Source organism: Enhydra lutris, unplaced genomic scaffold (genome assembly GCF_002288905.1).
Source record: "Enhydra lutris kenyoni isolate GAN:26980312 unplaced genomic scaffold, ASM228890v2 scaffoldscaffold49, whole genome shotgun sequence".
In the NCBI taxonomy this organism is placed as follows: domain Eukaryota; kingdom Metazoa; phylum Chordata; class Mammalia; order Carnivora; family Mustelidae; genus Enhydra; species Enhydra lutris.
Window position 1 is genome coordinate 8032149 of NW_019154133.1, and position 25893 is coordinate 8058041.

Below are 25893 nucleotides of genomic sequence, written 5' to 3' on the forward strand. Positions count from 1 at the left end.
AAAACAAAACAACAACAACAAAAAACCTTGGTTCATTGTACATTAATCTGGAGTTGCTGATTTACTGCTCTGGTCAAAAAAGACGACTTAGTTCTGCATCACATCACAACGAAGCAATTATTTACAGATTTAAATTAATATCAAGACAACAAATGAAAACAGTACATAAGATTCAACTAGTTCAGGGACAGTGCAAGGGAAGTTGGAAAAATACACTATACAGACATGTGGAAATTCAGATATACACTGCTCGCACTGGAAAGTTTTAAACAATAGGGACAACAAACAAAAGGAGCCTATAAACAAAAAAAAAACCAGGATCCCATCTTACAACAGCACCATAAAGAAGCCTTGGCTCAAAGTTTGCCAAAAGTACTATCCTGAGTTATGTCAAGACCAACAAGTTTTCACATTTACGCAGTGCCATTCAGGAGTAAACACACTCTCACAATTGCTTTTGTTTGGAGAGAGGCTGGTGTGAAATCACCGAAGCTTGGTTGACGGCTATTTTGTACTGTTCTTGTCCAGAGCCCTGTGGTGGGGAAGGGAGCGGGGTCTCAGGAGTTGCTAAAAGAGAAGCAGAGAATTTGATGTGAGGGTGACCCAGGAAGTACTGCGTGACACCAATATGCATTATTTTATTTTGGAGATATTTTTATTTTTATTTTTTGGAGATATTTTTTAAAAGATAATAGATAAAGTAGGATTATCTAATACATTAGGAGCTCCTTGAAGACCTATTGGAGTTGCACTGCCTTCTGAACTCTCAGATAGCATTCAAATGGAATAGAGCATGCTTGCACATCTTTTTTTTGTTTTTTCCAAGATTTTAAAATTTATATATTTAAGAGAGAGACAGAGATTGCTAGAGAGGGAGCAGGAGTGAGGAAGAGAAGGAGAAGCAGGCTTCCTGCTGAGAAGTGAGCCTGACATGGGGCTGAATCCCAGGACCCTGGGATCATGACCTGAGCTTAAGGCAGACACTTAAGCGACTGAGCCACTCAGGAGCCCCATACTTGAACATTTTATTTTATTTTTTTTAAAGATTTTATTTATTTTCATTTGACAGAGAGAGACCACAAGTAGGCAGAGAGGCAGTCAGAGAGAGAGAGAGGAGGAGGAAGCAGGGTCCCTGCTGAGCAGAGAGCCTGATGCAGGACTCGATCCCAGGACCCTGAAATCATGACCTGAGCCGAAGGCAGAGGCTTAACCCACTGAGCCACGCTGGCGCCCCTGAACATTTTAATAGTCTCTTAATAGTCCCTTAAAAGTCACTTCCTGCCTTTCTTAACAGCATTTATGAGCATTTCATTCTCTTACAGACACAGCAGGAAAAAAAGTCAACAAAAACAATTAACAAAAGGCTATTTTTTTTTTCAAATCTTAGAAAACGTCACAGTTTTTGCAATAAAAAATGCACATAAAATAAAATATATTTGGTTTGGATTCCACTAACTCAAAATATTAGATGACATTAAAAGTTAAGATACTTTTCAAGTGCTTTGAAACCTATATGACAGGTAAAAGCATCTGAAAAATACCAACTTTTTTGTTTCAAAATTATTCTGTTACCACTGAGCTCATCTATCCCTTCTCCATTGATGCAAAGAACCAGCCCAAGTAATTGAAAAATAAAGTTACAGCTTGAATACTTCATTGCGTAGAATAGTATATCCTCCCATTGCAAACTTTTACTATATTATAAAATAATCTAGGAACTAGTCTAGGCCTTTAATTTTTAAAGACCTGAAATATTTTAACATTTACATTTATTACCATTCCACATATTTAACAGAACAAGTAGAAAATGTTTGATGATCATACTGAGGCACTGCAAACTTTATAGATTTTTTCCCCAAAATAGCTTTTAAAAATTCTATACAAAAATAAGCAAAGTTCCCTTTTGCCTCATTTTCTTTAATGTATTGACTTTATATTATTAAATATGGCTTAGCAATTATTTAGAACCCACATTTTTAGGTATAGCTTAATTGACAAAAGGATAACCATATTTGTTTAAAAAATTATTTCTGGATATTTGGGATGAATCTAAGACTACAATGGTCTGCTCTAAAAGGCCAGAAAAATAACACATGAGCTTAAATTTGTGTGTGTGTGTTTGATGTTTTGCTTTGTACGAAACAAATGATTCTTATAAACATTATGCTGAAAGAGGGAAAATAAAGATGAAAAATAGGATGTGATTTTAAAAAGATTAGAGTCAGTAAATATGCTTTCAAAAATACTAGAAAACTAGCATTTAAAAAGTAAAAGATTCAACCACCAGCAGAATCGTTAAACTTTCTTGCCAGTTGATGCCTACAATGTTTAATATGCTGTTAATGTGTTTTATTTTCTGAGTTTATGAATAACTCATCTCTAAGAGAGATGGTAATGGGCTTCCCTCTCTGCTCTTGACTATGAATTGAAAACGGTAACATATGCTTTGCAAGGATGGTCCCAAATTAATGTCTTTCAAGTACATTTATAGCCACAGGTTATACTATTTCTGTAAGTTGTGTATATATATATATATATATATATATATATATATATATATATATTTTAACAATTTTACTTCTGCTCTATCATATATTCAAAGAACTTTGTGTTTCAGACACAATTTACACATAGGTTTCCCAGTACTTGTATCTAAGGGATAGCAGTGGTAATAAGTATTTCTGTGGCCTCTACTTTTCATATCACTAGGTAGCAGTGAGATCATATGCACTGAATTGTTACATTTCATTGAACATTTCCATGAAACCACATTGTAACTAGTTATTAAAGGTTGCTGTAAAGTCAGTAGGTAATACCAGTATGCATCATAATTACATGACAATAACTCATGGAATCTCAGTGAGTCAGCTGGTTTCATGTTAAGAGGAGATACATCCGGACACCTGGGTGGCTCAGTTAGTTAAGTGTCTGCCTTCAGCTCAGGTCATGATCCTAGGGTCCTGGGATGGAGACGGAGCCCTACATCGGGGGTCCTGGCTCAGCAGGGAGTCTCCTTGTCCCTCTTCCTCTACCCCTCCCCTATGTTTGTGCTCTCTTTTTCTCTCTCTAATAAACAGATAAAATCTTAAAAAAAAAGAGAGAGAGAGAGATACATCCAAGGCAAATCTGAGATTACTTAGTATAAATTCAGACACAATTCTAGAAAGTTTGTCAAATAGAGGTTTTTATCTCTGAGGTAGCTTAAAAATTAGAATTTGTGTTAAATCTGCAACACTATCAGCTACTAACCCCTACTATTCATACAATCATTTTAGTTCCAAAGAGCTTTCCCAGAGGCCTCACTCTGCACAAATCTGACATGCACAAATTTCAGTTATCACAGCTTGGGTAAACAGCACCAGTCCTATAAAAACATGGTTCAAATTTCAGCGAGCTCGGTAACTCACAACTAACTGTGAGTAACTTGATACATAGAAACTTCACCCGTTAACTCTCTGGTCTATGTTACTTAGCTCAGTAACAGATGTGCATTATGATCAGTGACCAATCACATCACATCTTTAAGTTTGTCTGTGACTGGTCACTGAATACATTTTATTCAGTTCGTATACTGACAACTTTAATTGTGTAGCTGTGTTGCCTCCTTGTCTCCTAGTGATAAATTCCCATATTCTCATGACACTTAGCAAAAACTGGGTAAAGTAAAATTGGCAAAAGAAAAAAAGAAAAAGAAACAAAAAGTGATTATGCTAGAAGTGAATGGAGCATGGATGGAGTCAGACAAGAATTAGCTGCCCCTGGGAATGCAGATGTTGTTGCTGTTTGAGTCTCTAAACCTGCATTCTAGAGCTTAGTGAAGGAGAACTGATGGACATTAGTGAAGAAACTGATTGTGCTGAAAAGGATGAAGATGTCCCTGAGGAAGTGAAACCTGTTAAAACAAAACAAAACAAAACAACAAAACTTCACATTAAATGGATTCTCAGAGACACTTCAGAGATGGAAAGTGCAAAGGAAAATGTTGGAAGCCAATCCAAACTTCCAAAACAGTAAAATTCATCAAGGCATAAAAAAGATGCTCACTTCCACTTACAAGTTAGAGGAGGAGAAGGTGGCAAGCACTGTTTGAGCTACACTTCATAATTTTTTTAAAGACTTTATTTCTTTATTTTAAAGAGGGAGAGCACACACGAGTGATGGGGAGGAGCAGAGGGAGGAGAAGCAAACTCCCCACTGAGCAGGATTCTGGGATCAAGACCTGAGCCAAAAGCAGACACTTAACCAACTGAGCCACCCAGATGCCCCTACACTTCATAAATTTTTTAACAAAGAAATAAAACATGCTGATGAATCTAATGTTTATATTACAATGAACTAAATAAATCTCAGGATTATTATTTTTTAATTTCTCACGACATTTATAACCTGTAGTTAAGAGAGTTCTTAAAGTTTTGGCAAACATTTTTAAAGGTCACAAGCGAACTATAATTTTCCTATTGATTATTAAGATTTCTTTGCATGGGTCCAGCTTGCACAGTCCTTCTTACAGTCCTGCATGACCAGGCAATACCAGGACTGCCCTTACATCCTGGTGTACTTTGGAAGCATTTATGTGCTCACATCCTATTTTAGGGAGCAAGGTCAGGCCTAAAGAGAATAAGTGAATTGCTGAACGTCAGAATCTCCCACAACTGAGTCCTAGAGAGGAAATGGTACCTAATTTTTTGCAATTTCTGGATACTGACAGATTCTTTCCCCAAATCCCACTTTTCCTCAGACAATTAAGTTTAAAAAGTATCACAGTTGAAAACCAACTGAGGGTTGCCGGGGGCAGGGGTCGGGAGAGGGTGGTGGGGTTATGGACATTAGGGAGGGTATGTGCTATGGTGAGTGCTGTGAAGTGTGTAAACCTGGCGATTCACAGACCTGTACCCCTGGGGCTAATAATACACTATGTGTTTATAAAAAAATTTTAAAAATAATAAAAAAAAAAAAGTATCACGGTTGAAAAGTGGCCCAGATACTTACAGATCTGGTCCGTATGAACCAGTGTTGACATGGAACCTAAAAGTATAGTTTGTCCAGTTAATGGATCTTGAGACAAATGTGGATGCATGGGATGATGGAGATGACTAGCGTCATTGGAAGCACCTACAGAAGATAAAAAAGATGCTTGCATCAGTGAAATTTAATCAGGGACACTAGCAAGTTTACCTTGCAACAAATGTTCTGATTGACAGCTTGAATATTGCTATTTTGGCAAAGTGCTTTTTGGGATTTCAAAAAGAAATTAATAGAACTGCTGCCATATTAAGGACAATGTCAGCTTTCACTGTGCATTGGTTAGATTAATGTTGTATCATATTATGTTGTATATTAATAATGGACCTTGTGTGCCGTTTCCTGGAATCATTAGGTTTGCTGCCTGTTGTTAAGGCAATTCCAAGAATCACTTACCTCAAGTTTATAGTATTTGGGATCACACTAATAGCATAAACAACTTTTATTTCAGAAAGATGTCATTAGGAACACATTAAGTACCAGAAAACTAAAACTAAAATAAAATAAAATAAAGTGATTTTACAAGGAAATTTAATCTAGATCAGAGCACAAAATAAATGATTTCTTAACTCATTCCTGACATTTATTGCCTCAACGAAATCTCATTTTTCCCTTTTTGTTGTGTTATGTCAATTAATTATTTCAGGAGCAAAGTGTTTATTTTTCAGATTTTTACTATGAATATTTTTAGGTTATGTTGCAATGCTGGTATCCTTGAGCTTTCAAAGGAGTCAAGGCTTAAAAATATACAATTCACCCCAAGGAGTACTAAAAATAGGAAGTATTTTTCTATTTACCATATTTGAAAGAATAAAATCTAAGGCAAGAGGAACTGTATAGCATAAAGATGGTGGACACTAGTAAGAATGAGGATTTCAATACGTTCAAGTATTTTTGTCTCCATCCAATGGGTTCTGCAGACTTTCTTAAATGTAAAAACCTGAGTACCGTATGTCACAGGCAAAAAATCAGTAGGTCAACCTTGTACAGAGTGGGATGCCCAGATATAAAATGGAAATTCTTAACTGTACTCACCACCCAGTAACATTTCTTGAAGTAGGTTGTCGATTTTAACCATCCCAAAAAGCTTCACGAACTGTATTTGCTCAATCATTTGCCAAGTGATGCTTTGCAGCGTGGGCAGGAGCAGAAGCAACTCGCCAAACCTCCCCCGGGAGTCGTACTGCCGGTCGTTGATGTAGTCCTCCAAACTGAGCTGCACTTGGAACCTCATGTTCTTAATCTTTACCGGATCACTCAGCCCTTTTGCGTCTAATAAAGGAAGAAAAGAGCAATCTAAAGATTGAATCTTACTAGAGTGTGAGAGTAAACAGTCTAATATGAAGTAATAGTTTAGTTTTCATTATCATTATTTTTTAATGGAATTCTGAAAACAAACCTGGATCAAAAAATACGATTGCCTTCAAACAAGCGTATTCGTTGTCATCTATCTGAATTTCTTGAAACGGTCGTACCAGCTCGTCTAGAACCCGGTTGGCCACACGGCTGATCTCAACTTCACTGCTGTTACGGTGAATTACATAGTTGTTCCCTGGGGAAAAAAAAAAAAAAAGGTCAGCCACCTCCCCAACAAAAGACCGTCAGATATGATTTAATTTTTTTTTTAAAGATTTTATTTATTTATTTGACAGAGAGATCACAAGCAGGCAGAGAGGCAGGCAGAGAGAGAGGAGGAAGCAGGCTCCCCTAGAGAGCAGAGAGCCCGATGCGGGGCTCGATCCCAGGACTCTGAGATCATGACCTGAGCCGAAGGCAGCGGCTTAACCCACTGAGCCACCCAGGCGCCCCATGATTTAATTTTTTACACATCAATGTTTTATATGGTTCTTCTCTTGAAGGAGTAGTAATAGTACTTCCTCTCAGCAGTGTTAGGTCAGTTATGTTAGAAAAACTTAAGAACACGTCAAGGATCAATGACATTGATAATATGATCACATGCATTTTAACAGCCTCAGTCACTAGTGATAACATAAAAGTACAGACCAATAACAAGCTAATAATTGACAAGGGAGAAACAAAATGTAATGATTAGCTTTCCACTATGTCAGTTATCTCTTAGTGTCTTACTCATTAAAGAGTGTAACACAAAACCTAAAGAAACTTCCTTGTTTACACTGGATAAAAATAGGACTCCTTTAGTGGTCTAGGTATATGTAGCTGTAATAACTCTCGAGACACAATTTTAACAAGTCTAAGTAGGTGAATTCTAGAAAGTTCCGAAATTCCATAGAGACTAGACTACCTAATCCCTAAGGACGCTCTAATTTCAAAATCTCTGGCTATAATGACAATAATGACAAAAGCTCCTAACAAAACAGCTAGGTTGCTATTTTCTGGTTTTGTAAAAAGCAGAATATTCTGAATTCTTTCACTGCAGGCAAGATAATCTTCAGTGTAACAACACGTGCCAAAGAACTCGAAAAATGTAACCCTGTTCCTCTTATGAAAAGTCAGTTTACCTAATTATTCACGGCAAAACAATTTAGAACTAGGTAGCAAAGACATTTGGGTTTTTAGGTATATTGTATTCAAATCTATATTGAGAACAGTATGAGAGCAGTCTTCTAAATACGAGAGTATTTAACAGAATCTAGGAGCATAGTCTCTAAGTCCCATTATGCAGTTTAGAATCCTGGCTCTATCCCTCACTAGGTTTGTAACTTTACGTAAACTTTCTCTGCAGGCATTTCTCCACCTACAGAATAACAATACCTACCCCTCAGGGTCATCATGAGGATTACACGAGATAGTGTGTGTTTACATGTAAAGCACGAAGAGATATGCATCTTACATAGTATGTCCTCAGCAAATATTAGCTATCGTTATATTACATTCAATTTATTTCTATTTTGGGACATAACATCTATCACAAAAATAGAATAAACAATCTGGTCACCATTTCATACAGCCAGAGAGAGGTGGAGGTAATAATTATTCCAGGAACCTCAACTCTCTCAATAGGAAACCTAATTTAAAAGGTAAGTAAGGTGTGGGGGATTGGAACAATTAAGGAAAACGAGAGCTTTCCCTTTGTGTCTTATCTCTCGTTCAACCTGCCATCCTACTTTTGCCTCTTCCGGTACTGCTACTTAACTATCAGAATTCTCAGACACAGTCACCAAATTATTTTTTTTAACTCGGGATTTTGCATCATACTGTTAGCCACGATATCCTAGGAAATAAACATGTTCCTTCACGTGTATAAAACAATATAATTACAAGTATTAAGTAGACACTGAAGGAGTGTGAAACAACACCGAGACTCCAATGAAATGTTCACACAGATCACTAACTCTTTGTCCTGTAATGATTTAAACATAATTCAATATTATGTTTATTGAGCAACAGCTCACTTTTATTTTTAAATTTTTCTCCTTCAGTGTCATTGAGAAATTATTGACCTATATCACTGTATAAGTTTAAGGTGTACAGCACAATGATTGGATTTACATATATTGTGAAATAATTACCATGATAGTTTCAGCTCATGTCCATTTTCTCATCGATACAATAAAAAGAGAAGGAAACAAAATCCCCTTGTGATGAGAATGCTTAGAATTTACTCTCTTCACAATTTGCCCACATATTATACAGCAAGTGTTTATAGTCACCACGTTGTATGCTGTATCCCTAGTATTTATTTAACTTCCAACTGGAAGTTTGTACCTTGTAACCACGTTCTCCAATTCTTATTTTTAAATCTCAAGGCACCCTGAATGTCTCAATGTCCTCTAAACTTCCTTGCAATCAAGTCAAGGAAAGATAGGGCCTTGAGTGAGGACACAATCAATTAAATCCAATTTGTAAAGTAAGAGTACCATTAGACAGTGTCTATGAATGCTTGGTACATACAGAATAGACCCTGTGTAAGGATGAAGCATGCATAATTTCTTCTTAAATTAAAAAAAACAAAAAAAAACAAAAAAAAAACTTACCCAAAAGCAAAATATCTTTGTACACCATGGATCTCTTCGTAGCTCCAAGCAGTAAATGTTCTCCTGCGTGAGCTCTCAACAGTGCCACCTTAATGAAAAATTTCAAGTTTAACAGTTAATTATAAAATATGATGATTAGAAGATGTTATAATATGTGTCTGATTAACTCAGCGTTCTTTAAGCCTGGGATCTTTTTTGTTGTTGTTGTTTTAATAAACTGTAAAATTCATAGAGACTTGCCATCACTAAGCTTTCTATTTTTCTATTTTACCATGTCAACAGAGTTTTACTTTTCAAAAATCTAAAACTTCCAAGTCAACAGAAAGGAAACAAACCACCACCACCAACAACAAAAAGCAGAAAGAAAAGTGTTTTAGGATGAAAGAGAATCAAACAAAGCAGAGTTCAAATCCTGGCTTGGCCATGTACTATCTGTTCAACCTTAGATAAGCTCACCAGTAAGCTTGGGACTCTTTTGTTTTCATCTATCAAATGGAGGCAGTGATAAAAATCTCCAAGTGTAGTCAGAGGACTACATAAGAAAGTAAATGTAAAACACACTCTGTTACACATAATAAACTGAATAAACAAAAGCAAGGGAGGACTTGTGAAGAGGATGGGTGATCTGCTTGCTGACACTTTCTAGATTGAACCTCTAACTCTTTGCACTAAGCTCTCAACTGAGCTCTATGCATATACTCAACTGCCTACTTATCATCACCACCAGGAAGAACAGGAAGCATTCCAAATATAACACATCAAATTAATGTGTCTCCAACATCTTCATCGTCTTAGTAAATGGCCCCATCATCCAAAATACTCATTCATGTCAGAAACAAGAGTCCATTTTGATTCTATTCTAATTGTACAGCAAATCTAGGCACTGCTTCGCCATTGCTCCCACCCCCCCACTCCCCCCCCCCCCCCCCCCCCCCCCACCCCCCCTCCCCATGGAGCCTTTGTCATTCTTCATCTTGCCTAGCCTGAGCTAATAGGTATGCCCGCTTCCTTTCTGGTTCCTCCATCCTAAATCCTTGACAGAGCTTCCCAGAACATATTTTCAAGATAATAATCACTTAATATCACTCCTCTGCTGAAAACTCTTCACTGGTTCCTTATTATCTTTACGATAAACCCCAAACTCCTTAACCTTGGCCTCGCTTTGCCCACACCCACTTCTCTGGTTTTATCTTTCCACATCCCTTGTTCACTTTTCTCAAGGCACATTATTCCTACTTGCCTCAGACCCTTTGAACGTGATGTTCCTGTCCCTGGAATGCTTTGTCCTCAGATCTTGGCATGCCTGGCCCCTTGTCATTCAGGTCTCAGGAAAAATGTCTAATCTCCAACTTAATGTATGTCTTCCCATTCCACTCCAGTTATTCTCCAACTCATTCCATTCTGTTTTATAGAACTTATCCCCACCTAGAATTGACTTACTCATAATCTGTATATTTTTTATTGTCTGTCTCTCCCAAATAGAGTGCAAACTTTATGAGAATAGTGATGCAATCTGTATTTTTATTGCCAAATCCTCACAGTTCCTAAAACTGAAATGTAGTCCTACTAAATATTTGTTTGATGAATTTTCTGAGTGAATTTCACTGATCTAGGGTCAGTTTTAAACACTGTTAAGTGGAGATAATAACATTTATGCCAGAGCTCTTGAGAGGACTAAATAAACTAATGTAATATATAATGCAACTGAAAGCTACTTCTATTAGTGACTTAACCACAATGGACATTTGCCAATCCATGGCTATTAATGTTATACTGTTAGTATTCAAGTGTCCTTTGGTAAATACAAACTCTTTCTGGCAGGTTACTGGATTTTAATTTTCCAATTTTAAAATCATTGTCTTCATACACAAGTCAGCAACTTTTAAAGAGGAGTGATAATAAAAATATTAAAATGATAAATAACATAACCCTACTTATATGGCTTGAGGTGAGACACACACATATGTTTTAGCAATTTAGCATTATTCATTCTGAAATAACCTTCCGAGCCAAGCTATCTTTATGATATGTCAATAACCCTGACTCACACCAGGAAGGCAGTTACAGAACATTTTAAGAATGATTTCAGATTTCATAGCACTTTTTTTTTTTTTTTTTTTTTGGTTCGCTATGTGAAATGCTGTCTTAGAAATATAACTGCTGACTTCCTATGATCACTTTTCATTCTGGTTGTGTAAATATTTTGCCCTTCCTGGATTTTTTAAACAATCACGCACCTTTCCCTTTGATCGTTTCTTTGTTTTTGTGTATTAGTGGTAAAGGGCACTGGTCAGAAGGTATAAAAATATATGCTAGGTATACATACGATGGTTTACTCAATGTGGCAGAATAAAAATTTTCAAACTACTGGCATCTACAAAATATTATTAACTACTTAGATGGAAGCATTCAAAATGAATCTGAAGTGAATAATCTAGTTTTCATAGACTACGAAATTAAAATTCTTAGCTATTAATTAAAATGTCTTAAGGTATATATTACAAAATATGAAAATATATGTAATAGGAAAAGATTATTGTATCTGAATTCTATCTCTCTGTACATTTCAGAGTATGATTCTAGAGATATTTTTTGCCAGATATATTCTTTTTATATAGTGAATGCTAGAATAAAATTGACAGCATGAAAGGCAAAATTTTATGTTAATTGAATAAAGTGCCTACAAAGACACAACATAACCTATGTGGTTTCTGTCTATGAGTGGTCTGGTTTTTCAGTGGAATTTTATATGGCACCTTCCATAAACACCAAGACCCAACAGCGTACCACTTGCCTTCAGATATTTATTCTGCCAATACTTTTCTCACAATGGCAGTTCCTTGCTATCTGTTTTTCTTCCTCACTAAAGCTTTTTAAACTCTAGGAGGGAAGAACCCTGTCTTCCTCAACTTCACCCAATAAATAAATCGCAGGACCCCTAAAATAGAAGTTAAATAGTTGTGCCTTTTGAGAGAACAAGGTGAACAGACAAGAAAACCAATCTTTTTCTCATAACTGAATCTTTGTTAAATATGGTCAATCTACTATAAACATAATTTAAAAAACACAAAAACATAGCAAAGTTAGAAAAAAATTCCGAAAGCACTCATGACATCTTTTAACTATACCTGGTCATCCAGTGGCAACTCACAGAAGGCAGGAATATATTTAGCCCATTCCACCAAGACGAGGAGCTGTTGTTTCATGGACTCACAGACATCACCGATACTTGCAATCTTCTTAACGTTTATGTCAGTGCTTGAGCCGGGGCTGGAGACTGAGATCTAGCATGAAGATCACATTAATTTACCATTTAAAATAATAATGAGCAGTATTTCTCTTTTTTCTATGACTTCAACAAGTACACAGCTTTGAAGTGGGCACGCTCATTGCCACAGTATCTTGACATACACGGAACATTTTAAAATTGAGACAAACATACCTCTCAGTACGAGCTAAATTGTAAATATTCACTGCACAGTACTATGTTCTGGGAGCAGTACCTTTTTTACTGGCAAAACCATAAAATAAGTTACTCAACTTCCAGGATTTTCCTAATTCAAAATGACTATGCAAAAAAATACGCCATAGTCACATGGAACATGCTTTGTGATTTTATTTTTACAGAAAAAAAAAAAAAAAAAAAATGTTTCCAGTGGATACAGTTTACCAAACAGGAAAAACGATTTAGAAGAGAAGTCAGAACTAGCAATGTTGCTTCATGACACGGAAGCCCACCAAAGTAAAATTAAGAAACCAACTTTTGACTCAGCAACATTGAGAAGCTTAACCTGTACTGAAAAAATTTTTCAATTATATATAATTTTGAACTATATAAAATATAAGTGGTTTTAAGATGTTTTTCTGCTAAAATTGCTTTCTAAAAGTTCTTATAAACTTAATTTTTGAACATATATGTGTGTGTGTGCATGCATGCGTGTGTCTATCTATGTGTATGTCTATTTCTTCACAGCCTCCTAAGCCATTCTGCAAACACTCTATAGGATCATTAAGTAATCAAGGATTGATGATAATGGAGATGTTAGGCTCATCATACCACCCTCGTGCTATCAAAAATGAAAGTAGTTGCACTGACTCATTATAGAACCTGATTAATAGTTAGCTATTTCATAATTTTTTATAATAGAAAAATATCATTAACTTTTCTCATGGGGCAATGCTAAAATAAACTGTCTTCAAAAGGTTTTCTTATTTGATCCTTTTTTTTTTTTTTTTTTTTTTACACTGACCAGTTTATCATAAAAAATACAATTCAGGAAAAACCAAATGGAAAAGATGCATTGAACAAGATAGATAGGTAGGGGTGTGGAGTGGTGGAAAGCTTCCATGCCTTCTGCAGGGAAATCACTTTTCCAAAATGTTGACTTGTTCACCAACCTGTTTGTTGTTCCAAGCGTTTTTATAACCCAGTCTTCAGCCCCCTCTCTTCACAGATAGCCAGTGGGTGGGGTTGAAATTTCCAATCCTTGAATCCCAATTTGGTCCTTCTGGGACCCACCCTATGTCACCTCATTAGCATAAACCCTGAAGAGGTCTGTTGGAGATTTTATGACTAACAAAAGGCTCTCTTATCACTCAGGAAATTGCAAGGATTTTAAGTCTTCTTTTTTTTTTTTTTTTTTTTAAGTAGGCTCCACGCCCAGTGTGGAGCCCAACATGGGCCTTGAGTTCACAATCCTGAGATTATGACCTGAACTGAGATCAAGAGTCAGATGTTCAACCACCAGAGCCACCCTGGCGCCCTTCTTCATTTGATTCTTAAATGATTTATTTTTATGTATATAACTAATGACAAATAATTTTAAACTTTGGAACTGATATTCTCATTCTAGAAATTTAAAATAATAAACTCCTTCTCCATTGGTTTCTGGATTCTGGTTCTTCCCTTAAATACTTGTTTCCAAAACGGATGCCAAGGTGAATTCTTTAGTTCAGAAACCATTTTCAAAGAAGGAAGCCCTGAGGTTAGGTCTCAACCAAGCTTCCCAAAAGTCACAGTAACTGATTTTACAGACGTAATCAGTAAAGTAAGCTCCTGCCCCCAGAGGATTGTGCTACGCATTCAGTATTATAAACCAACCTTGTAAACAAACTTTCATTTAACAACATTAGACTGAAATACATTGCATTTTTCTGTTTAAAAACAGGAAGTTGTCCAGGAAGAGTCAAAATTAAGTCAACATTTCACCTAATATTTTCAAAGTAAAACTGTAGTTCATTTTAGAAGTGAGCCCATTTAAATGAACTTAGATTATTTTTGAGTTATGCCTAAATAGACATTTGATTCTGTTGGACAAGACTGATGCTGGAGTGCCGCAGGTACCTGGCGAGACCGAATTTCTGCTTGAGCCAGTGTGTTAATGGAGGGGATGTTGCTGCCATCAAATGCGCTTCTTCTGGTGCTTATTCTATCCCGTTCGTTTTGCACAGCTAGGAGAGAAAAATCGCAGTATTCATTGGTCAGTTCTTTTCACTACATGTCAGGAAATACAGTTTTAAATTTAAAAATAATAGTATAAAAAGAAAGAAGGGCTTAAGGGGCAGAGGGGAAACCATGTTATGACTGAGGCTATTTTTCATTCTGCACCACTTTTAAAAAGAAGGCCAAGCCTGTCATTAGATCTCATAAAATATTGCCTTTTGAAACTTCATGATCGTAGGCGTGTCAGAAAGCATTGGGTCAGTCAGTTCAACCACGCAGTATCTGTGATAGGATGGTTTTTCCATTCTCTCAACGTTAATAAAACTATAAGATAAGTAGAGGAAGAGTATCGCCTGTGAGATTGACGAAGGTAAAGAACATATCCACCATCAGAAGATAGGAATCACAGATTTTGAAATTTCCATTTTTTTTTTCTCAAACACTAGGAGAAATGGAAAATGAATTTTATTTAGGAAAGGTGATTTTAAGCTTGCAATCTCATGATCTCTTATGAAACAATGTGCTTGGGACAGTTAACAAACGATAATAAAGCAAAAGTTGCAGGAAGGGGTGTCTTCTGAGGAGACTAAGGTTTGAACATCAGCATTTTGGAAGGGTGAAGACATCTTAAGTATCATATAAAAAGCTTCTAGGAGAGAGCTAGATCTACTTGTTTCAGAAAGGAAAGGGAAAGTAATGTGTGTTTCTGAATTCCTTATTGAAAACTAGAGTTTATTTAATTAATTTATTTTTTTAAACATTTTATTTATTTAGTTGACAGAGAGAGAGCACAAGTAGGGGAACAAGCAGAGGCAGAGGGAGAGGAAGGAGGAGGCTCCTTGCTGAGGGGAAGCCCAATGTGGGGCTTGATCCCAGGACCCTGGATCATGACCTGAGCTTAAGGCAGATGCTTAACTGACTGAGCCACCCAGGCTCCCTGAAAACTACATTTTAAATATAAGGAAGAGTGAGAGAGGGAGTATTACCTCGTATATTTGTCATATAAAGAATAATATAAGTCAAATATCAATGTTAGACTTACTTACTTATTTTTTAAAGATTTATTTATTTATTTTAAGAGAGAGAGAGAGTGAGTGTAGAAGCGGGAAGGGCAGAGGGAGAAAAAGAGTCTCAAGGAGACACCATGTTTTGGCTCTGACATGGAACTAAAACTCAGAGTCCAATGCTAAACTGACTGAGCCATCCAGGTGCCTCTCAACGTTAGGTTTTAAAACTTAGGAGTTAAATATATCTTCAGTTAACCAAAAAGAATGAAAACAAGGCCTATAGCCCCTAAATTACTTAGATCAATGCTCTACCCTGTTCTGCTGGAGAGAGAAGATATAAAACTATTAGAATTTTTAATTAAATTATTCTTTTATTAAAGAGATGCACCAATTTCTATGCCAAAAGCTACTATCTACCCCATACTTACTATTAGTCATGAAGTCATTAATTTGGAAGAGAAAATACTGGACTTTGCTTTTAAGAGTGAGTAGTGTTGAAGCTGGGAATGAATCATTAATATTTTATCTTAAAATCATATTTACTGGTAGCTTACTCTTTTTTCCCCACAGAAATGGTCATTGATTTTCAGCCTAAACTGAGTCATATGGAAATGCATATGTGGAGATAAAAAATTAAAATGTAAGCTATGCTTTAGTGAATTTCATTTACATGATCAATCCTCAGAAACATACCAAAAGATATTGTGAACATTTGTAATCTTACTGCTATCATTTTTAAAAAAATATTTTGTTTATTTATTTGGCAGAAAGAGATCACAAGTAGGCAGAGAGGCAGGCAGAGAGAGAGAGTGAGGGAGGGAGAAGCAGGCTCCCCGCTGAGCAAAGAGCCCGACTCGGGGCTTGATCCCAGGACCCTGAGATCATGACCTGGGCTGAAGGCAGAGGCTTAACCCACTGAGCCAGCCAGGTGCCCCACTGCTATAATTTTTTACATAAAACCATGTTTATATAGGATTCTATCCAACTAACCTTGGTATTATGTTATTACTGTAAATAAGAGAAATATATCTTCAAAAGTTACTTCCTAATCTATTTAGAAAAAACTAATGCATTATTCTATGAATGGTAGGAGACATAATTTAACTATTTTTGAAAGTAATTTTCTTTCAAAACCTGTGAATTTTTAAAGGAAATAGAGGATTGTGACTTCCTTATACTTATGTAGGAGTAGTGCTGTGGTTCAAATAGAAATAGATGAAATTGATCAACAAAGTATGTAATAAATCCTAAAAACTACTAAATATTGCCATTAGAAATAAGTCATTTTGTAATGACAAAGTGCTTCTCCTTTAATTTTGTAAACTTTATTTTGCCTTCTTTTGGAGACTAGTAATCCAAATGAAACCAATGGAATTTAGGTCTCTTTAAAATATTGTGACAAAGAAAAAACCAGCTATGTTCAAGGTAAGTTTGATATACTTTACATTTCTGTAGTATTTAACTTGATTTTTTTTTTTTATGGTTTGTGAAATAGTTCTGAAAAATATTTCTTGGTATGTAATAGGCATAAGCATGTGAATTGATAAGCATAAAATACTGCAGTGGTTATCTCCTGCCAAATGTCTACATGTGTTCAACAGATTTGTTTCCAAATTAACCACAGTTAGAATGTAGGATAATATAATCAGATTATTTACTACGTTTGAAGTGAAATTAAGAAACAGAGTATGTAGTCCACTGTCTCTGTTCCTCAATGGAATATAAGCTCCCTGAAAGGAAGGACTCTTTTTTCTGTTATGTTCACCACTGAAGCCTTAGCATATGCAACAGTTTTTAGAAAGAAGTGCTCAATAAATATTTGCTAAATAAATAAATCAATGAATAAAAAGTTAATATTCAATCAATGTTTATGAGATAAAGATATTCAATTATTATTGACAATAAATATGTGTTTAAAAATGATGTTTATAATTTCAACCTATTAATAGATTTTGCCATTTCTCTTTTGAACAGGGTATCGGGATATTATTTAGATAATACTTTTCTTTCCAGGTATAACACAGTAGCAGAGGTACTAGTGTCTGGAATCAGACAATCATCAAAGACTGGGTGTCATAGTCCTTGGGTAAATTCTTAAACTTGAAGAAAATCAGAATTCATTTGAAAAAGTTATGTGAATGTCCTTGGGTAAATTCTTAAACTTGAAGAAAATCAGAATTCATTTGAAAAAGTTATGTGAATGCATGAGGATGTATGTGTATAACAATTTCCACCAACAATTATCATTATTATACTATATATTGTTACCTTCTTTCTTCATTCCTGCTCTGAAACACTTTCTTAATCGACAATATCTGCATTGATTCCTTTTGTCCTTGTCAACAACACATTGCCGACTGAACCTATAATATCAAAGATATATTAGTTTGCAGAAAACTGTTTATGAAACAAAAACAAACACACACAGATAAACAGATAAACAGACAAACAGACCTTGGGTATATATGGTCAAATTTGGCCCAACAGGAAGAATGTTAAGAAGAGTTACCTGCAACTTTTCCAGTCTAATGGTCAGCGTGTATGTGAAAATCAAGCTTCACTTCTCATGCAGTCTTTATAATAAAATAAAACTGAATGATATTTGACTTTTCACCAGGATACACACTATACATTATCACTTCTATCCTGAGTTGGGAAAGCCAAACCTAGTTTAAAAATCCTTGGCATGTGAATTCTATTTGCTTATTGCTAAATGATTTCAGTATAATGGAGAATATATCAGAACTTCATTCCTCTGCACTTTCATGCTTTTCTCTTTTAAATATCCTTCTATTAATTTTAAATGTGCCTCAAATGCAACTGAAATTTACTCTAACTGCCAAATTACATATCCAGAGGTGGGTGAAAACAACACTTAAAGTATGGTCTCTGCATAATTAGGTACTATCGCACAGCCACTAAAATGACTATAATCGGAAAAAAAAAAAGAAAAGAAAGAAACAGACAATAACAAGTGTCAATGAGGGCGTGGAAAAACTGGAACCCTCATACACAGCTTTTGTAATATAAAATGATACAGCTGCTTGGCCAAAAGTTCGGCAGTTTTTAAAGAAAAGTTAGACGTTAGAGTTAGCATATGACCCAGCAATTCCACTCCTAGGTATATACACAAAAGAAATGAAAACATATGTTCTCACAGAAATATGCACACAAATGTCCAAATAGCCATGATTCCTAACAGCCAAAATAAAGGGACAACCCAAAAACCCATCAGCTGATGAACAGATAGATAAAATATGGTGCACCTATGCAATGGATATTATTGTCTGCCAATGAATGGGAATGGAGTACTGATACATGCTACAACATGGGTGACCCCTGAAAACACATTCGAAATGAAAGAAGTCAGGCATACCTGAGAGATACTGCTGTTTTGGTTTCAGGCCACCACAATAAAGCTAGTATCATAATTAGGTGAGTCAAATGAAATTTCTTGGTTTCCCAGTGTATATTAAAGTTATGTTTACACTATACCATAATCTACAAAGTGTGCAACAGCACAGTCTAAAATACCAATGTAATACCTTAATTAAAAATATTTTATTGCTAAAAACTGCCAACCATTATCTGAATGTTCCACAATATTGTAACCACTGATCACAGATCATCATAACAAATGTAATAATAATAATGAAAAAGTTTGAAATATTGCAAGAATTACCCAACTGTGACTCACAGACACAAAGTGAGCAAATACTGATTGGAAAATGGCACCAAAAGACTTGCTCAACACAGGGTTGCCACAAATCTTCAATTTGTAAAAAAAAAAAAGCAATGTCTGTGAAGTGCAGTAAAGTGAGGTGTGTTTGTAATTTAATTTACTTCAAATGTCCTTAAGAAACAAATCTATAGAAACAGAAAGTGCATTAATCATTGCCTGTCATTGGAGGGGAGGGAGTTAAGGGAAACAGGGAGCAACAGCTTAAGGGCAGGAGGTCTCTTTACAGGGTGATGAAAATGTTTTAAGTTGGTTGTAGTGATGGTTGCACAACTCTGTGAACATACTCAAAACCTGGATTAAACACTTAAAAATATTAAAATGTATGGTCTCTGGAATTAAATGTGAGCTTGATTTCCAGTCCACCATTCACTCCTGATGGAACACGTGAGGATGTTATTTAACATTCCCAAATTAATTTACAGCTGTCAAATTGGAAGGACTTTCAGCAAAACGTTGTGTGCATGTAGGGTAAATATAAATCATAGACTTTGGAGCAAATATCAATCATATAGTAAAATAATAATATTTCTTCCAAATTGCATCATAAAATTATCCACATCCATATGTATTGGTATATTACTGATTATTTGTAATAATATCAATATCATTGATATTGTATCAAAGTACATTGATGATACAATGATTGATACAATGTATACTGTATCAGTATTACAAATATAAATTTGTAATTACTGGTATGTTACTGATTATTAATGATGGGAATAAAAGAACCTACTGGTGATCTACAAAAGAAGATTGTTCTTCTAAAAATGATGGGAAGCCACTTTGAACTGACTGAATATAAAATCTACTATAAAAGAACTGAGCTGGAAGAGAGGTATTTTTAAGATGAGGAAAAAGAATTGTTCACTTGGAAATTCATGGCTTCAGGAGAAGGAATCTGATTACCAATAAATAAAAGAGGAAAATACACCCAACTAACATTAATGCAAAAACTGAATAAACATATTGAGCACCTTCTGTGTACAAGATCATGGTGTAGGGATTAAACAAAGGAATATGACCTGTCTTCTCCATTCGAGGAAACCATAACAGAGTACACATACAAGTTTACAAACAGCCATAATAAAGAGAAGATGATGTGAGAAATATTGAAACAACAATTTAAAGTGGTTTAGAGGGAAAGCCCAACTTCAGTGGGACAGAAGAGCTAAAATAGAAATAAAATTTGTACATCCGAGGAAATGGATAAATTTGAGACCAGCAAAATCTGAGCTTAAAAAACCTTTACATTCCTACACCTTCATTATTATAATAAGTATTTTCCAAATGGAAAATCACAGCACTTTTTTAATACCAAAATATGTAAAGAAGGCTAAGTTGGCAGCAATACTCATGATGAGGAGATGTGAGTCGTCAAACTGTACATGTGGTGGGAATATTTTTTAATTCCAAAAGTTGTATGGGAACACTCCTTTCTCACTTTTCTCATACAGTAAGGGAAGAAATCTTGAAAGCCAATGGTGCCAATATTTTCTGATTCTTAAAAGTCTTTGTTGGATTTAGTTGTTTGGATCACACTATTTTTCATATATATGTATTTCATCTTTAACAGAACATATGATTCAAAATATATTATTTACATGTTATTTTGTGCTTATTTTCACTGTTAATTTTGTAAATTATGTAGAAGCACTGAATATTTAATGTAATCATAGAGAAGATGCTTTTAATGAGGGAAATCTACTTGGTTTATTTTTTTATATCTAGAGCTCTAATGTACATAAAAGCAAGACTCATGTAAATATATTTTTTGTTTATCAAGAAGATTTTAAAGTGGATGATTTAATTTTTTTTTTTTTTAACCAACTTTAAGCCCTCCTGGAAAAATTACTAGAGAACATTAGTTAGGTATTTGGAGAGTTATACATTAGCTTTTTCCAGACCCTAGAAATCAAATGGCATCATATTGTGAGGGAGATTAACTTTTTCCCAAATGTCCAGCTTGTTCACAAAATAACACAGCAATTCTATACATGCTACTCATCAGTAGAGCAAACATTGATATTTTTCTGTTAGCATCAGTCATTTTTTTAATAGTGCATATTTCATACAGATGTAATCTACATTCCAGAACTGTCATTCTGAAGATTCAAGGTGGAGTATCTAATCCTAACTTGTACTACGATGTTCACTAGATATTTTTTAAGCTTACTAGAAATATGTGGCATATACAATAGAGTTAAATATATTTTGGACAAAACATTGAATTCAATGGCAAAATTGTGGCATGAGAAATACACTTAAAATTTTAAGACTGAAAATTTAAGCTCATTCACTGACTTTGACAAGCTACCAAAATCATCCACACTTTTATAATTGTGTTTGAAAGACTCGGGAGGTAGAGATGTTAAAAAGAAAATCAAGATGCAGAAAAACACACAGATTGTGAAACCATTTAAATACAGATTTAAATATGTCCACTGGTATATGAACATGTGGTAAAACAATAAAGGAACAAAAGAAAAGACAAACACCACATTTCAGACAGTAGCTACTTCTGGGAGGGAGGACAGAAAGAGAAACCGATAGAGGAGGTGTGTTCACTAAAGGCTTCTACTATATTGGTCTAGGTTGGATGATAAGTATGTGGATTTTTTTTATATGTTTTATAAGTCTAAAATGTTTCATAAAAAAGAACTACCTGTAGGAATGCATCCTGCGTACACACCCACATACCCATACTTTTTTTTTTAAGGATTTTATTTATTTATTTGACAGACAGAGATTACAACTAGGCAGAGAGGCAGTCAGAGAGAGGAGGAAGCAGGCTCCCTGCTGAGCAGAGAGCCCAATGTGGGCTCGACCCCAAGACCCTGGGATCATGACTTGAGCCGAAGGCAGAGGCTTTAACTCACTGAGCCACCCAGGTGCCCCCCCACATACCCATACTTTAAACACAGCTTACAGATTTTTTTTCCATACAGACTTTGTTTGTATGAAAATTGATTTCTTAAAAGATTTTATTTATTTATTTATTTATTAGAGAGAGAGAGAGAGAGAGAGAGAGTGAGGGAAGGGGGAGAGGGAGAGGGACAAGCAGACTTCAGGCTGGGTGGGGAGCTGGACTCTGGACGCGATCTCAAGACCCCGGGATCACGACCTGAGCTGAAATTAAGAGTCAGATGCTAACCGACTAAGCCACACAGGTGCTCCAAAAGCCCTGATTTTATCCCTTACTTCTTGCGCACCATTTTGAAATGCCTCTAAAGAGAAATTTCTCAAAAGGAGCATCTCAAGTACCTGCAGGAATAAACATGACTCTTGCGTATGCTGCGTCTGAAGAAGCCCTTACACCCATCACAGCTTGATGCTCCATAATGCTTTCCCGTTGCTCGGTCCCCACATATGGCACAAAGGCAGTTGACACCATTGTCTGTGGTATTCATACTTGTTGTCTCTGGAGCAGAGCTATCTGTTAAAGAAAAAGCAGAGTAGCCTTCAAGTTAATACTAAGTATTTCTTATTTATATTACCCTACTAATTATTCACAGGCTCAAAACAGTCCATTTCCTTGACCTCTTGGAGCACACTAGTGCTCTCCTTTTAACCACTGGCCACTTCTGCCAGTCTCCATTCCAGTCTTCCCTCACATATTTCTGAAGATTAAACTTTGGGACACTATAGGTCTAAGTCCCCACAAATATACTCTTTCCTAGGGAAAACCCATTTGGTCCCATGATGTCAAATATCATGTGTATGAGAGAAAAATCCCCAGATTTTCTCTCTACCCCTGATGTCTTCCATGGGTATCAGTTTGAAATGCCCAAATACTTTTTTAACTACTTCATTTTAAAGTTTAATAGGAGGGGCGCCTGGCTCAGGTCATGGTCCCAGGGTCCTGGGATCGAGCCCCATATCGGGCTCTCTGCTCAGAAGGGAGCCTGCTTCTCCCTCTCTCTCTGCCTGCCTCTGCCTACTTGTGATCTCTGTCTGTCAAATAAATAAATAAATAAATAATCTTAAAAAAAAATAAAGTTTAATAGGAATTGCAAATTAATGTATCAAAACACAACTCTTCTATTTTTCCCCTCAAATTTGTTCTTCCTTCAGTCTTCCCTATGTCAGTCAGTCAATGGTTCCATCCAGTACCTTGGGCCAATAACCCAGTGGTCTTCATTGGATTCTCCCCGTCATTGTTCATATCCAATCTAATACTAAGTCCATATTTGAAATACATATTGAATTCACAACTTTTCACCCTTTTACCATGGTCACCCTTACCCAATCAACTATAATCTTTCCCCTACATTACTGCAATAGCCTCTTATCTAATTTTTCTGTTTCCACCCTTGCTCCCCTACTGTTTATTACCCCAAAGTGCTCTTGGAACAAGAAATTCACATCATATTAGTCTTCTGTCCCTAACCCTCAGAAACAGAATAAAGCCTACGCATCTCAGGCTTGCTGTAAAGCCTTGTGTGTTAAAGCTCCCTCCCACCTCTCTGACTCCATTACTTGGTACAACTTTCCATCCTGTTCACTGTTCAACAATGTCGCCTTTTTAACTTCCTTAAGTTGGCAGTTTCCATCTCTGAATTTTTACATTTGCTGCTCCTGCCTCAAAGGAAAGTTCTTCCTCAAGGATGTCTTTGAACTGGTGATCTGATTTCTGCTCCAGTTTCACTGTCTATGAAATATTCTCTGAACACACATCTAAGAGTCGTCCCTCATCTGCCCTCCAAGTAGAATCTAGAACCCTGATTATTTTTTTAAATAACTACTTCATTTTTAAAAATTATGTACTAGTCTGTTCATTTACCACCCCCTCTTTCCCTACAGTATATAAACCTCATGATGTTAGAGAACTTGGATCTGTCTAAATTCTAACAGAACAACTCATCGTATCTTGAATATAACAAAAGATAAAATTAAAGTCTGTCATGTGTCAATTAAATTCTGTGAAAACACATATATTCTGCTTACTAATACTACTGAGTAGACAGACATTACCATATATAATTTCGTCAAGAAAAACCTTAATGAGAATATGTTTAAGGGTTAATCATGTGATGTTATAGAGTTTAACGTGAAGAATTTTTCTTTTTGGTAACATAAACAAAATTGGTTTAGAAATACGACAGAAGTGTTAGGATTGATTGTATTCTAGATTTACGGAAACAGGAAAAAAATTCAGCTCTTGCTTCCAGTTTAATGTCATACTTACATATTGTTAACAACATTATTACAAAACAAGTTAGACAACACAGAAGTTAGCTGTGTTACATATTTATGCTAAATCTGTCCTTATTTAGTAATATACAGTCTTTTAAAAAATCATGATTCTCTGGAGCCAAATATATTATTAAATATTTTTAATCAAATCTAAACCTAAGGAATAAAAATAGTGATTTCCTAAGATTTGCACTAAGGGTTTCTTTTAATTCTCTTTGTGCTAAAATTTCAGAATTTATCTTCTAAGGATTAAAAAAATCTTCCCACTAATAAACTGTTGCTTATTATAAATATAATGAGATTAGCAGTTGTAAAACTGAGGAGCATAGCAGAACGTTACCCTATCCTGAGTAGAAGATATATTCTCAATCCCAAACTATACTACACACACACACACACACACACACACACACACATGTTTTTCAAAGTATATATAATTACTAGATTTGAGGTGTTCTGACAATTATAAGTAATCTTGGACAAGACTTTTACTTGGGAAAAACCTAAATACAAAGTCAACAATAAACTATATTATATAAAGACATGAACTCTAAACAATCCATGCCTTATTTGAAGTTAAAAAGTTACAGTGGATAAATACCAAGAGATTTGTGAGGCTAAACATTAGCTTGTCAAGTAGTAAGGTTATAATATAAGCCTTTATTTCCTTTCATACTGGGTTCAGTGCAAAAACTTACAGTAATTTTAAATGAAGTTTCTCATCAACAGCCATTGAGAACTGAAACGACAGGAGGAGGCAACCAGTAAAAGCCTCCAGCGTTCTGTATGTCATTTTAAATACCGCATAGAAAATGTACTTCACAGCCAGTCTGCCAATGTTACTTACTACTGTGATTTACAGTAAATAAAGTAACTTCTGAAACTGTTCTTTTTACCTTAACTGGCCTATGACAGAATTCTGAGGTCACTTTGTTACGCGAAACTAGACTTTAAAAAAGACTCAACATAAATGAGCCATAACAATATTAACTTAAATTTTGTGAGGAAATACAAAAACTCAGATACATAGTCTTAAAAACCAAGTCATGAATTCTTCAGCAAGGAGATACAGAGCTACCACCTGGGAAGCTCAGTTTTTACCCCTCCCATTATAGCTGCTTTCCTTTATGTCTACAAGTAGATGAGAACTCACCATTTGAATTATACAGAATCTGCATAGTTTCAAACTCCAAAGTTGTGTAAGTTGGGTCCAATACTTCACTGTAATTTGCCATCTCCATGTCCAGTATCGGTTCTGATACCCTCATCATTGACTTAGAAACACACATACAAGTGCCACCACAGGCCAGCGTGTGTGATGGCTGCTGGGCTTTCAATCTGTGAGTGATAATCCAAAGTTAACTGTTACTGTTAACAGTGACTTACGTGGGAGGAGCTGTAAAACTGTAAACTCCTCTGCAGGCCATATTCTGTTCATTTCTTTTTCTTTTATGGCATACGAAAGCAATTCCTTGTGATAATCTTGGAATGCTTCATGGAATCACCTTATCTGAAGTGCTTAGTGGA

The 25893-nt window shown here is 35.6% G+C and overlaps 1 protein-coding gene across 1 annotated transcript; it reads right to left on the reverse strand.

Moving 5' to 3' along the window:
* LOC111156817 (hepatocyte nuclear factor 4-gamma) lies at nucleotides 1-25697 on the reverse strand. The gene is made up of 10 exons (XM_022517903.1): nucleotides 25520-25697; nucleotides 22435-22606; nucleotides 17697-17791; nucleotides 14323-14429; nucleotides 12107-12262; nucleotides 8979-9066; nucleotides 6422-6574; nucleotides 6058-6294; nucleotides 4990-5112; nucleotides 1-567 (listed from the first exon to the last, which is right to left on the reverse strand). Exons 1-10 carry the CDS (start codon nucleotides 25653-25655, stop codon nucleotides 446-448), a joined length of 1389 nt encoding a protein of 462 aa, XP_022373611.1. The 5' UTR covers nucleotides 25656-25697; the 3' UTR covers nucleotides 1-445.
* Nucleotides 25698-25893: the final 196 nt, after the last annotated feature.

Coding starts and splice junctions, on each gene's coding strand:
- LOC111156817 (XM_022517903.1), bottom strand. CDS start 25,655: ATGTGTGTTTCTAAGTCAATGATGAGGGTATCAGAACCGATACTGGAC. Junction 17,792..22,434: donor AGTCATGTTTATTCCTGCAG/GTACTTGAGATG, acceptor TTGATATTATAG/GTTCAGTCGGCAATGTGTTG. Junction 12,263..14,322: donor CAGAAATTCGGTCTCGCCAG/GTACCTGCGGCA, acceptor TCTTCATGCTAG/ATCTCAGTCTCCAGCCCCGG.